Source organism: Chanodichthys erythropterus, chromosome 7 (assembly GCF_024489055.1).
Source record: "Chanodichthys erythropterus isolate Z2021 chromosome 7, ASM2448905v1, whole genome shotgun sequence".
NCBI classification, from domain to species: Eukaryota; Metazoa; Chordata; class Actinopteri; order Cypriniformes; family Xenocyprididae; genus Chanodichthys; species Chanodichthys erythropterus.
The window spans coordinates 40,441,126-40,454,842 of NC_090227.1; the positions used below are offsets into that span (position 1 = coordinate 40,441,126).

The window sequence follows — 13,717 nt, forward strand, 5'->3', positions numbered from 1 at the left end:
TCTTATGAAATTTCGCTATTTTGAAATGAAAACATGCTATTTGATCAATATATGTCTAATGTAATTCAAAACTGAATGTTTTGCGTTTTTGACATTAGAAATACAAATAAGAGTAATAAAATATATTATTTGCAAAAAATTTAAATTGATTACTACAACAGAGCTGGATTTTACCGCTTATTTCTTTTTCGTTATTCCCTTGAAGCCACAATATGCACATTTTTGCCGCTAGAGGTCGCTTATTCAAAACAAAGGCGTAGCTTGATGACGCATTGATTTCGTGGAATCGTGGGAGGTGTTGTCTTCACGTCTACAGTCGGTGGAAAAGAATCGGGATGGGATTTGAGCAGAAATTATGTTTGTGGATGAGAATATTAATGTTACTGTATTATGAAGCAGAGCAGGGCGAGTGCTGTGAGAGCAGAAACGAGGCCGCTGGAGTGATTGCTAATGAGAGACGAGCGTGACACATGGTTCGAGAGCAGTGGAACTTTTATTATGCCACAGTCGCCACTTCTGCTTCTTCCGGTCAAGCGCATATGTGTGGTAACGCAGCACTGTTTATCATATTAGATACATTTGTGTGTTGAAAATTGTTTTAGTGCTACGCTGCGTTCGCTCAGCGGCTGCTATGGGACACTTGTTGCACACTGCAATAAGCTAGATCTATATTAGACATGGTAAAACATGGTACTCGCTGTAAATAAAGAAAATGAGATTTAAACAATAAGGCTTACTATGTTGAGCTATATAACATGATTAGTTTTCTGTCAGTGAATGTTTCCAAACAGTTGCTCACCTGTCTAATAAAACACATAATATATTAAAGCGTCTTTGGTGTTTCCACAAAATAAACCCGGAAACCAAGGGTAACGCGGCTATGATGCATTCAGTCCGTATCCTGGTTAAAATTGCTTATTTCTCAGGTTTTGAACATTCTTGGAAACATTTGGTATAATGTAAGTACACAAGTCAACAAAATATATAACATTGTTCTAGTGGCTTTTGGATATTGTAATCAAAAAATGTTACATATTGTGCCTCTAAATGCCTTTTAATGATTTAATTTCTTTTCATAAAAAATAATTACTCAATACCCAGTTTGCAGTCTAAATTGAACTTAGTGAGATTGTGAGAATGTAATTAATGAGTTTTCATATTCACAGGAGAGGCAGGGACCCCAATTATCCAAGAGCTTTGTATAGACAGTATGGAGTCCACATATTCAAGAATAAATAAACATTTGTTCAGGACAATCATTAACCTGAACAATGAGAATAAATTCAAGTTTTGATATTGGATTAATCAGAGACACAAAGCATGTTTAAATGTATTCTCTTTAAACTCTACGCTTGTTACCGTGAAGGAGAAAAAGCCTGTTTTACCTCTCAAGTCTCAAATCACCCAGACTTCCTCCTCTTAAATTCATGTTTGTCTGTGTATCCATGTCTGCGGTCACTGAGCCTGTATTTGGTATCTTTCTTGGTAACACTTTATTTTGACGTATAGTTGCAAAGTTACTTAGTTAATAGAATGTATGTCTAAAGTGGACCATCAAAATAAAGTGTAACACCTCTCTCTGTTTTGCATCTCAGAGAAAATGCAAATCATACTTTCTATTTAGTGCCAGATAACGCTCCACTTTACATTGATTTTATATTCCAGATAGGCCTCAGCAAAAGTGGCTCTGGTAAATATTAGTTCTTCACTTTTTATTGCTTACATTTTCTAAACCCAATCCTGAAAGTGAAAATACAAAAATAGGTTTGAAAGGAAAGCTGCAGGAAAGCTTTTTCTCAAGGCCCCAAACAGAAAATACTTCTGTCATTCAACCTAGATGAAAATAATATCATAATATGAATTCTCCACTGAACAAACTTTAAAATCATGCTGTCACAGGACAAAAATCAATCTAAAACTAAAATTTGTGGCCTGTCAACACAAAATGTTTTAAATTATACCACATAAAAAGTGTGACCTGTCAAAAAAGGACACATCTAAAGTGCAAACTGACTGAAATGGGTGGAAATTGTGTAAAATTGCTCTCCAGTCAACTTTAAATTACAGACATTTGCAGCTTATGTTACTCAAAGATTAAGTGCATTAAAATCTGTCTCTCAGTAAACATTTTACTCATTTATATATTTATAATTCACAGCTACATGATATGAAGAGACATTTTTTAAACATAACCATCATTGGTCACTGTTTTGTTATGGCCAGGATGAACGGTGGTGCAGGTAAGAGTCCATCAGAGCTGTAGATGGGGCAGGCTTTAAATTTACAGGGCCAGTCTGTCCAGAGATAACGGACCGCTTTAACAGAAGCATCTGAACACGGTGGTGGTATAGATATAAAGACATAATCCAAGCCATGTTTTATAATGGAAGAAGGCAACCAATTATTATCTGATCCACACATTTTCTCCTCAGAGCAGCAGATCTACAGTAGAAAAAAAAAACAAAAAAACATACACAGTCAAGGTCAGTTCAACAGTAGCATTCTCACCTTAAAAGGTAGGGTAGGCAATTTTGGAGAGGCTAGCAATAGCAAGATGGCTTTGAAAGCACACGCTTTCTTTCTGAAGCCACGCCTCCTTCAAAATACAAGAGCAGAGTCTGCAAAGCTTCACTAGAGATGGCGACATGTCTCAAAGCACATATACAATACATTATACATTACAATACAATACAAATATACATTATAATAATAAATATAGCTGCGTGCAGCAATTATCGGGGTTCAAGCACTTTAAAGCCTTTACGCACATTTGATAATAGATTGAAAAGACCATTTACAGCAAATACAGGCAATTTACCATAGAAAATATATAGTTTTTAAAGCTTTTTAACAGTTATCGAGGTGGAGCTCAAAACTTAGGACTAGTTCACCAAAGTTGTTTTTTGAAATAATCTCCACTATTTAATAAATGATTTGATGGACTGCGGCAGTCCATTGAGGCAAAGTTGCTCAGAATGAGGAGTTCTACCATGTGGTACACAGTGGTGTAGTCGGGGCGATACGCACGCATACGCTGTATGCTTACTTTTTGCTCAGGGCTGTTTGCGTATTACGACTTCTAAGGATCAGTATTTGCATATACCTACTTGTTTTTTGCTTCGAAAGTCCATAAAATATTGTCCTGTTAGCTTCTCCTTTAACTATTTGTCAAATGCTGTTGTGTAAACTCGCAATTCTTTGTTGTAATTGGTGCATGCGCACTTATGTCATTCTACCTTTTCCCGCTCATCGTCGGCTAAAAAAGCAGGCTTCACAGTGAGTGTTCGCGCTGCAGTGAGAGATCTCCGTGGTGAGTATAAGACTATTAATTAATTATAGACCTATATAGCCTACATCATGCGTTTATAAGCGCTAAGTTCCCGTACAAACTGAAAAGACCAGTGCAAATGAATGTTTATTTAATGTGTTAGTAGTGCGCGAATCATAAACATAGGCTACTCTGAATCTTATCTTGCTCCAAAAGTGTGATACGATTTCCACGAGCCATCCCGACACTGATGATAAAATGTGCGATCTATTTGAATTCTATTGAGAGTTAAACACTTTAAAACGCTATAGAGAAAGTCAAACGTGACGTAGACTGATGGACAAAATGAACAAAAGTCTGAAAAAAGGAAATTATCTTACGCCAACAATTATTAGGGAGCTTTTTAAACTATTCATGACCCACCCTTACTAGAATTTATATAGTTTTATTGTAGTAATTATGATTTTGGCTAACTTGTAGAATTTATAACCTATTAAGGGAATTCACTAGATTTATATTACACATGACATCTTCTGTTGTTTCTATAGGCTATGTGTAGGTTGCTATTTTTCATAACAAATGCTTTGACTTCTTATAACACAATGAAGTAGAAAATTCTGTCAAACTGATAAGCTTACATGTGCGTAGGCCTAAATAATATAAAACTGAGTTTACAGAGGTTACCGGGGAAACAGCTCTATTTCTGCTGTTCCATAAGCGCCACCTACTGACAGAGAGTGGTTTAAATTTTCATTCAGCCTGACTACTGTTTTTGTTTGTTTATGACCACATTTTTATAATGTTACTAAATTAGATTTCAAATAATTGGCTTTTTTTAACACTCTTTTGAATAAAATGAAACTTTAATTTCAGGTATATAAATTTTCAACCAATTTTAGAATGCAGTGTATTTATTTGATTTTAATGAAACATGTTACTAGTGAACAACAACATAAAACACATTGGGTTTTTTTTTTTTATTTTGGTTGGGGTGTCTGGGTAATAGTAGACCACTTATTTTTTTTAGGACTACACCACTGGTGGTACGAAGGTCGTGGGTGTGTGTGAAAAATCGCGCGATACACAATTCTTTACAGACATGAAAAATGCGAAGGCACCCCCCGGTGGCCAACTGGTGGTACTTGAATGTTTTAGAATGTTATCTTACCTCAAAAAAATCATCATCAAGGGTGACATTAATATCCTGATTAAACACAATGCAAATGAAAAACTCGTTGAGAACGATCTGAGAAGGGAAAGGTCCTTGGAAAGACACGTTCTCCCCATAGGCGACAGCTCTTGCCCCCAGCACAAGTCTGTGTGCCACATCCCGTTTATACTCTGGGTGGATACTATTGAACCCCCCATAAAAAACAGACAAATCAGCATGTTAGAGTCCAGCACTTCCATTAAACTATTGGAGTAACACTTTAACTACCAATTTCTTCTGCTCCTCACCTGCCCCAGGGGGACTTATCATCAGGTAAGTCGATAGCAACAGCCATAAAGGTGTTCTTCATGCGCTCATTAGGGGCAAAGCCATAGTCTGCAGTCTGATGCCAGCGTATTTCTCTGAACCCATCGTGCTGAGCTTTTCTGTGAAATGTGCTCAGCTAGAAATGAAATGGATGTGCAATTTAATTTCATGTTATAAGTACTGATGTCAAAAGTATTAAGATGTTTTTTCTTACATTATTATTTAAAGGATTATTTAAAAATCCTCATAATTTACTCGCCGCCATGTCATCCAAGATTTTTATGTCTTTCTTTCTTCAGTCCAGAAGAAATTAAGTTTTAAGAAAACATTCCAGGATTTTTTTTCCATATAGTGGACTTCAACAGTTATCAATGGGTTGAAGGTCCAAACTGCCGTTTCAGTGTGGCTTCAAAGAGCTCTACATGATCCCAGACGAGAAATAAGGGTCATCTAACGAAACAATCAGTTGTTTTCTAAAAAAAAAAAAATTGATATACTTTTTAACCACAAATTATGCCACGCATTACGTAATCATGTTGGAAAGGTCACGGAAGTACCGCGGTGGGGCAAAAAAAAAAAATCCATCTTATTTTCTTGTCCAACTTCAAAATCGTTATTTTACCTTTTTTTTTGTAAAGGTCGTTTGACTTAGTCTTTGCACGTACGCTTTGTAGACACAGGATCGGTACTTCTGCCTACGTCACGCGTGACCTTTCCAACATGATTACGTAATGCATGGCACATCACAGAGCTAGTGCAAGATGAGCATTTGTGGTTAAAAAGTATATAAAATTTTTATTTAAAAAAAAAAATTAATCTGGGATCATGTAGAGCCCTTTGAAGCTGCACTGAAACTGCAATTTGGACCTTCAACCCGTTGACCCCCAGTGAAGTCCATTATTTGGAGAGAAATCTATAATGTTTTCCTCAAAAACCTTTATTTCTTTTCAACTGAAGAAAGAAAGACATAAACATCTTGGATGACATGGAGGGGAGTAAATTATCAGGAAATTTGAATTCTGAAGTGAACTAATCCTTTAAGCAAAGTGATGTTCACTGCAGAGCCAAATGATGTCCAGCACCCTGTCTTTGGACATGGACATAACGGGTGGAGTTATGCTTATGTTTAGGGTGTGGTTGGACCGTCTAGGCTCCACCCATTGGCTCTGCCGTGGGCAACCCCTCTTTTTAAGGGCACCTGTACAAATCCAAATGGGAAGTCTAGTGCAGTTTGGCCACCCGAGCCTTCATGGAAAGCCATCCTCCAATCGTCAATCATGCCAGGGAATGAGCAGTTGTATTCATCTCTGTTGTAGTTTGTATTAGCCTCACCTGAGACAAAAAGCAAAGTAAAACATAGCAAGTCTTTGCACATGTTATAATTGTTATAAGGGCTATAATTCTTCACCTGAGAAATACTACCTTGGTACCAAATGGCTCCTGTTATGGTCATGTTGAGTAATGGATGGATCATGGCATTCCACAGCACTGAACTTTCCCACTTTTCAGACATGTTCAGCAAGAGGTTACTTTCCACAGGCTGAGGACTATAGGGAACACTGAATTCGGGTAGAGAAATTGAGAATGTTAAAGGGTTAGTTCACCCAAAAATGAAAATTATGTCATTAATGACTCACTCTCATGTCGTTCCAAACCCGTAAGACCTCCGTTCATCTTCAGAACACAGTTTAAGATATTTTAGATTCCGAAAGCTTTCTGTCCCTCCATTGAAAATGTATGTACGGTATACTGTCCATGTCCAGAAAGGTAATAAAAACATCATCAAAGTAGTCCATGTGACATCAGTGGGTCAGTTAGAAGTTTTTGAAGCATCAAAAATACATTTTGGTCCAAAAATAACAAAAACTACTACTTTATTCAGCATTGTCTTCTCTTCCGGAATCCTTTCCATTGAATTGATCCAATTGATTTGATTCCACTGAATTGATTCCATTGAATCCTTTCATCTGTCAGCGTTGGTAATGCACTTTTACGTCGCCGTGGTTATTTTTGGTGATTAGGACATCCGCGACATTTTGAAGCATCGAAAATACATTTTGGTCCAAAAATAACAAAAACTACGACTTTATTCAGCATTGTCTTCTCTTCTGGGTCTGTTGTCAATCCGGGTTCACGACTCTGCAGTGACGCTGCTGATGTGTTATCCGGTCCGCCAGAGCTTCGTTTACAGTCTGAGGGAGACGCACGCTGTATTCAAGCTATTCTACATGGTTTGTATTTTGGTATTGCTATATTTTTTAAAATGGTGCGTAAGTGTGCATGTCGCGGATGTCCTAATCGCCAAAAACAACCCCGGCGACATAAAAGTGCATTACCAACACCGACAGATGAAAGGATTCAATGGAATCAATTCAATGGAATCAAATCAATTGGATCAATTCAATGGAAAGGATTCCGGAAGAGAAGACAATGCTGAATAAAATCGTAGTTTTTGTTATTTTTGGACCAAAATGTATTTTCGATGCTTCAACAAATTCTAACTAACCCGCTGATGTCACATGGACTACTTTGATGATGTTTTTATCACCTTTCTGGACATGGACAGTATACCGTACATACACTTTCAATGGAGGGACAGAAAGCTCTCGGACTAAATCTAAAATATCTTAAACTGTGTTCTGAAGATGAACGGAGGTCTTACGGGTTTGGAACGACATGAGAGTGAGTCATTAATGACATAATTTTCATTTTTGGGTGAACTAACCCTTTAAATAAGAAGCAATCCAAGTCATCTATATTGTACTGTATTTTACAAACTATTCATTCAAACACATTTACTTATGTAGGTCAATGATGCACTGTACAAGAGTGTTCATGATAAAGAAAAGAACAATCTTTTAAAAATGTAGTTTAAAACATTTGCCAGGTTCTTGGAAATGCACTGTGTATTGGTTTCATATGCAAGAAAAGTTTTAATTTAATGTATGTGGTGTAAATTTACATATTGAATACAAGTGGATGTGCACATCTCAATCTTTGTTACAGTATATATACTGTATATCTAGAATATAATGATGAATAGAAAGTTCTATTTAAAATTGTTGTAATGTGTATAATAATGTTTATAATATTATACATATTTACTCTCACTTTTGATCAATTTAATGCATCCTTGCGGAATAAAAGTATTAACTTCTTTCCAACCCCAAAAAACAAACAAACAAAAAACAAAGAAATATTCAAAATTAATTTTATTAGACATCCTAAAAACAGGGTAAATAATGTGTTATAGTGTTATACCTGCTCTCTGAACTCTTCAATCCACACTTGTGAAGAGCCCTTGGGGATGACCAGGCTTCAACAGGTGTGCCTCCCCAACACGTCTCTACTATTCCGATGGGATAATTCAGTGTGTCATAGAGATAGTGACCAAAGAGCCAGCAAACTGCAGAGAAATGGCTGAATGGCTTTCCACCAAGCAATTCTTGAATGACAAACACAAAAAGATAACAAGATCAGCTGCTTATCTCTATGTATGTTATGCATACATTTTGCTAACAAGTTTTAATTTTCATCTAGAAAACAAAAACAGGTTGGACATCATTCTCAAGATAAAACAAGAATGCAACAAATATCCCATTTTAGCTGTTTCTGAGAAAGTATTCCATACTCTCTGTTGGTCGAGACCAAGGAACTTCCACTCCAGCCAGATCGATTAGTTCCTTACTGCTCTGCTCCAAGGCAGCCTGGAAGATCCTCACGTTAGGGAACTTAGACGCCATGGCCACCTCCTCTGTTGCATTAATCAACTTTTAAAGAATATGAGACATATTTTAGGTTAACTACACATCTGAAAGATGTCAACTTTAAGAGTTAAGAGAAATTTACTCACTTGACTAACAGTGAATGCCATGTTACTTTGTCCACTACATATCCAGATGTCTCCAAAGAGCACATCTGTGAGCGTGATTGAGCTTTTAGTTGTATTCTGAGATGCGGTTAAATTGTAGGGACCACCAGCCTCCACAGGATTGAGAGTCGTGCGCCAAATACCTGTGAGACATTAAAGCCGGAATACACTGTCACTGTTTTGAATTCTTTTGCAGAAGAAAGTCAGTCATACAGGTTTGTAACTGATGTAACTGATTCTTACCATTGACAACAAGAGCAGAGCTTGCTGACCCTTTGTGTGGTTCAGACAATGACACCACAACCTCGGCTCCTGTCTGTCCAAATCCCCACACGACTGCTTTGGCTGGGGCTTTCTGCAGAACCATGTGATCCCCATAATAAGAAGAGAACCGAAACACTTCCGCTGGTAATACAAAGAAAGAAACTTAAGCTTTCAATTATGGTAAGATTGCAGTGTAATGATGAAGAAGTCCAACTACATGAATCAGTTCTTCAAACAGTTCATTTAAAAGACTTTGGGTGTTTCTGGCTGTAGACCTTGACTGCCATGCCGTGAAACTCCATCGAAGGCCGTATCAGTTTGAAGGATCCTTGAAAGGTGGCCTTTGTTTTGCATACTTAGTTCAGCATATTTTGAAGGATGCATCAAGTGTATCGTTCATGTCCCCCAATTAACCACAATCTTTTGCACACATTCAAATTCATGAAAAAGAATTGGCAGAAAATGAGTCTGCACTGAGCTTATAGAATTAGTCCACTTTTAAATAAAATTGTCCTGATAATTTACTCACCCCCAAGTCATCCAAGATGTCCATGTCTTTCTTTCTTCAGTTGAAAAGAAATTAAGGTTTTTGATTAAAAAAAAAATCCAGGATGATTCTCCTTATAGTGGACTTCACTGGACTCCAGACAGTTGAAGGTCAAAATTAGTTTCAGTGCAGCTTCAAAGAGCTTTAAACGATACCAGACGAGGAATAAGAGTCTTATCTAGCGAAACGATCAGTCATTTAAAAAAAAAAATACAACTGTATATGCTTTATAAACACAAATTATCGCCTTGCAGGTGCTTCCGTTTTCCGCATTCTTCAAAATGCTTACGCCATATGTCCTACGCCTTCCCTTTTTTTAAATCAAAAACCTTAATTTCTTTTTGACTGAAGAAAGAAAGACATGGACATCTTGGATGATATGGGGGTTAGTAAATTATCAGGAAAATTTTATTTGAAAGTGGACTAATCCTTTATCCGATTTCATTATGAAATGCAAGACATAAAAATAAATAAAATAAAAAACGTTTTGAGAAATGAAGGTGTTTTATTTTGTTGTAAATTAGTCACTAAACTGCCCATTTCATTTGCTGTATTGCATTAATATGAAATTTTTTAATAAAATTGTTGCACAAATAGTTTTAATAGTATTCTTGTGCCATGACTGCACATATACAAGATAACTGAAAAAAAAAAAAAAAAAAAACAGTAAAATATCGTTTTCCATTGAAACAGTAATATACCATAAAAACAATGCATTCTGGGTAATAATATTTGTCGTTTTCAAGAAAGTAGCCTATAGGCCTCTTTTCTTAAAATGACAAATATTACCCATTGTTTTATGGTATATTATACTGTTTCAATGGAAAACGATATTTTACTGTGTAAATTTGTTTTGTTTTTTTATTCTTGTAGTTATTCAGTGTATTCTTGTGTCGGACACCAGCCTATGTGTCCTTCAAGTGGAGTTGGAAATATCATGATTAAGAGTTTTGAGCACATGAATGACAGAGCAAAATTGTATTTACAAATGGGAAACTCGAAATTATGATACACGGGTTGCCAAGTTTTGATGTTAGAAGCGGCATGTCAAAATGAAACATTGCTGTAACATTTATCTATAGTAGAGAATATATATTTAATCTAGAATAAAACAATATTAATAGTAGTTATTAAGATTGATGTGGATTGGAATTGGTAAAATGTGCTTGGAAAAAAAATATGATCAGAAAATCAACTTGCCTAATAATTCTGCACTCCCTGTATATCAGTATCTATATCAGTGAGCAGTAAAACAAATCTGTAGTGAATTATAATGACGCAAGTAATTTACATACTGTATTTTAATCAGTTTAGATGTAGTTATTTGGGTTTATTTTTCACAATATTCTTGTTTTGTTTACTCCACCTCAATTTAGGACAGCATTACTAGACTGTCTCATATAGGGGCGGTTTCCCGGACAGGGTTTAAATTAAGCCAGGATAGGCCTTAGCCACAGAAAAAGACTCAATCTCAATCTCAAAAAATAAAAATAAACCTTTACTAAACAAGAGACAGTTCTTTTAGAGCAAGCAAAAAAAAAAAAAGAAAGAAAGAAATGCAGGGAAATTTTTGTAATGAATTCTATTTAAAAAGATGAATTATATATATATATGCCTATATAATAATCCTATGCTTTTGTTTTGTTTTTACATAGCAAAAAAACTAAACATAACTATTTACACGTGATAATCAAGTTTTAGCAGTCTAGAAATGATACTGGTTTGATCTAAAGCACTATCATAGTGGTTGCTTAATTATATAAAAAAGCCAATTCTTGTTAGCATGTCCTCAACACAAGCACAAGCTCTACACTTCACCACAATGGTAATCTCCAAAAAACACTATCATATCAAAAACTTTTACATAATAGAACATTAAACAATAAGACGTCTCTCTATATTCTCATCTTTCTAAAAAAATGCATAAAATGCAACTCAGCCCGGTGCAAAGCATGATGGGAAGTCAAAGTTTGATTGGGATACTGAAACATGTTATTTCAAAATGAAAACATCAGGTGAGTTCTAGTAACCATTTCAAGTCAATTTAACATGAAAATCACATTTGAACCAGAAACAATGGTGTTAAATAAAAATAAATTGTTTAAAGTGAACAGCATCAAAAAATCAACTCATGTATATATATATATATATATATATATATATATATATATATATATATATATATATATATGTTTTCTATATCAATATACAGTAAAGTGTAATTAATTCCTGTGATCAAAACTGAATTTTCAGCATAATTTCTCCCGTCTTCAGTGTCACATGACCCTTCAGAAATCAATCTAATATGATTTGATGCTCAAGAAACATTTATGATTATTATCAATGTTGAAAACACTTGTGTACAAACCGCCCCATAGAGTTTAATGCTGAGGAAGACTCTAGACTTGAAGCCATGCAGGCTTCCGAGTCTCGACCAGAAGCGTCATGACGCTAATACGTCATTACGTTGTCCTTCACCTTCCCCGCATGACATATCACATGATTGCTGGAAACACGATTGTCCTATGTAAGCAAATATTGCTGTTTACTGCGCGAAACTTATAAAACCAGGAAGTTTTATTTGTAGCCTTCTTGTCTTGCTGTTAAAGTAAATTACTTTGCGCCCCTCAGTCAAATTATTGGAAAACGCTGATTATAAACATTTACACTCTAAATGCTTATAATAAGCTCACGCAGCTCTTTCTGGCCGATTCGTGAACAAAACGTGCATATGCATTTTGCGCTTTCAGCTGATCCGGATTTCACATAATGTAAATTTGCCTCACAAGTGATCTATGCGTTCGAGTTCAATACCCGTTTGTACATGCATGTCAAAATCGCATTGCATTGCACGCTAAAACAAATCAATAATTCATATGTAATTAGCTAGCTGTATATCCAAAAGCCGTGACTTACCTGCAGGTAAAACACTTGCAAATGGGCTCAAAACTAATAAGAAAATAATCGGAATCAACATCTTAACAAGTGATTCAAGACAAGGAGGTCCATCTAAACAGCGCCAGTCTGAGAAGGAAGCAAACACTGCGCGCGCTGTGCAGAATAAGCAGAATTTGCTCCATTCTCAAACTAAGGTGTCAAACCGGCTTATCTTGAACGTTACTCGACAGTTTTACCGTATATTGTTGCAGATTTGCACATCCAAATATTTGGATTTTCTAAGTGTCCATTGTTTTGTCCAACAACTTCTATGAATTCTATTGAGAAACCATGAGAAAGAGGTGCATAAAGACTTATTATTATGTTTTGAACTATGCTGTTTGGCAGTGTGTTTGTTGTCAGAGTTACACACACGCATGTACATATATACAGTTGCATGCAAAAGAATGTGAACCACTTACAGAATCTGTGAAACTGAATAATTTTAACAAAATAATAGAGATCATACAAAATGCATGTTAGTTTTTGTTTAGTACTGTCCTGAGTAAGATATTTTACATAAAAAGATTTTTACATTTAGTTCACAAGACAAAACAATAGCTGAATTTATTAAAATAACCCCATTCATAAGTATGTGAAGCATTGATTCTCAATACTGTGTGTGGTTACCTGATGATCCACGACTGTTTTTATGTTTTGTGATGGTTGTTCATGAGTCTCTTGTTTGTCCTGAGCAGTTAAACTGAGCTCTGTTCTTCAGAAAAATCCTCCAGCTCCTGCAGATTCATCAGTTTTCAAGCATTTTTGCATATTTGAACCCTTTCCAGCAGTGACTGAATGATTTTGAGATCTGTGTTTTCATACTGAGGGAATCAAACTCAACTATTAAAAAAGGTTCAAACATTCGCTGATGCTCCAGAAGGAAACACGATGCATTAAGAGTTGGGGGTGAAAACTTTTGAATTTAAATATCAAGGTAAATTGTATTTAATTTGTCTTCCAGGAAAAATGCATGTATCTTCTTTTGGTTCCAAAGGGCAGTACTAAATGAAAAAAAAATATATATATTTAAATAAAATAAGAAAAATGTGGACATCATCCTCCTGTTCAAAAGTTTTCACCCCTGACTCTTAATGCATCGTGTTTCCTTCTGGAGCATCAGTGAATGTTTGAACCTTTTTTAATAGTTGAGTTTGAGTCCCTCAGTTGTCCTCAGTGTGAAAAGATGAATCTCAAAATCATACAGTCACTGCTGGAAAGGGTTCGAATATGCAAAAATGCTTGAAAACTGATGAATCTGCAGGAGCTGGAGGATTTTTCTGAAGAACAGAGCTCAGTTTAACTGCTCAGGACAAACAAGAGACTCATGAACAACCATCACAAAACATAAAA

The 13,717-nt window shown here is 35.8% G+C and overlaps 1 protein-coding gene across 1 annotated transcript; it reads right to left on the reverse strand.

Annotated features, from left to right (window-relative positions):
* Positions 1–1,297: 1,297 nt before the first annotated feature.
* Positions 1,298–12,497, reverse strand: siae (sialic acid acetylesterase). Its single transcript, XM_067389433.1, has 10 exons — positions 12,344–12,497; positions 8,860–9,021; positions 8,599–8,759; positions 8,377–8,515; positions 8,007–8,190; positions 6,168–6,304; positions 5,944–6,077; positions 4,727–4,881; positions 4,437–4,620; positions 1,298–2,442 (listed from the first exon to the last, which is right to left on the reverse strand). Exons 1-10 carry the CDS (start codon positions 12,402–12,404, stop codon positions 2,203–2,205), a joined length of 1,557 nt encoding a protein of 518 aa, XP_067245534.1. The 5' UTR covers positions 12,405–12,497; the 3' UTR covers positions 1,298–2,202.
* Between the last annotated feature and the right edge of the window lie 1,220 nt (positions 12,498–13,717).

What these genes read in the sequence shown, in the direction of transcription:
- siae (XM_067389433.1), bottom strand. Translation starts at nt 12,404, where the DNA reads ATGTTGATTCCGATTATTTTCTTATTAGTTTTGAGCCCATTTGCAAGT. An exon ending in TTGAAGAGTTCAGAGAGCAG is followed by an intron (nt 6,305 to 8,006) that starts GTATAACACTAT and finishes ACCCGAATTCAG; the next exon opens with TGTTCCCTATAGTCCTCAGC. An exon ending in GATAAGTCCCCCTGGGGCAG is followed by an intron (nt 4,621 to 4,726) that starts GTGAGGAGCAGA and finishes GGGGTTCAATAG; the next exon opens with TATCCACCCAGAGTATAAAC.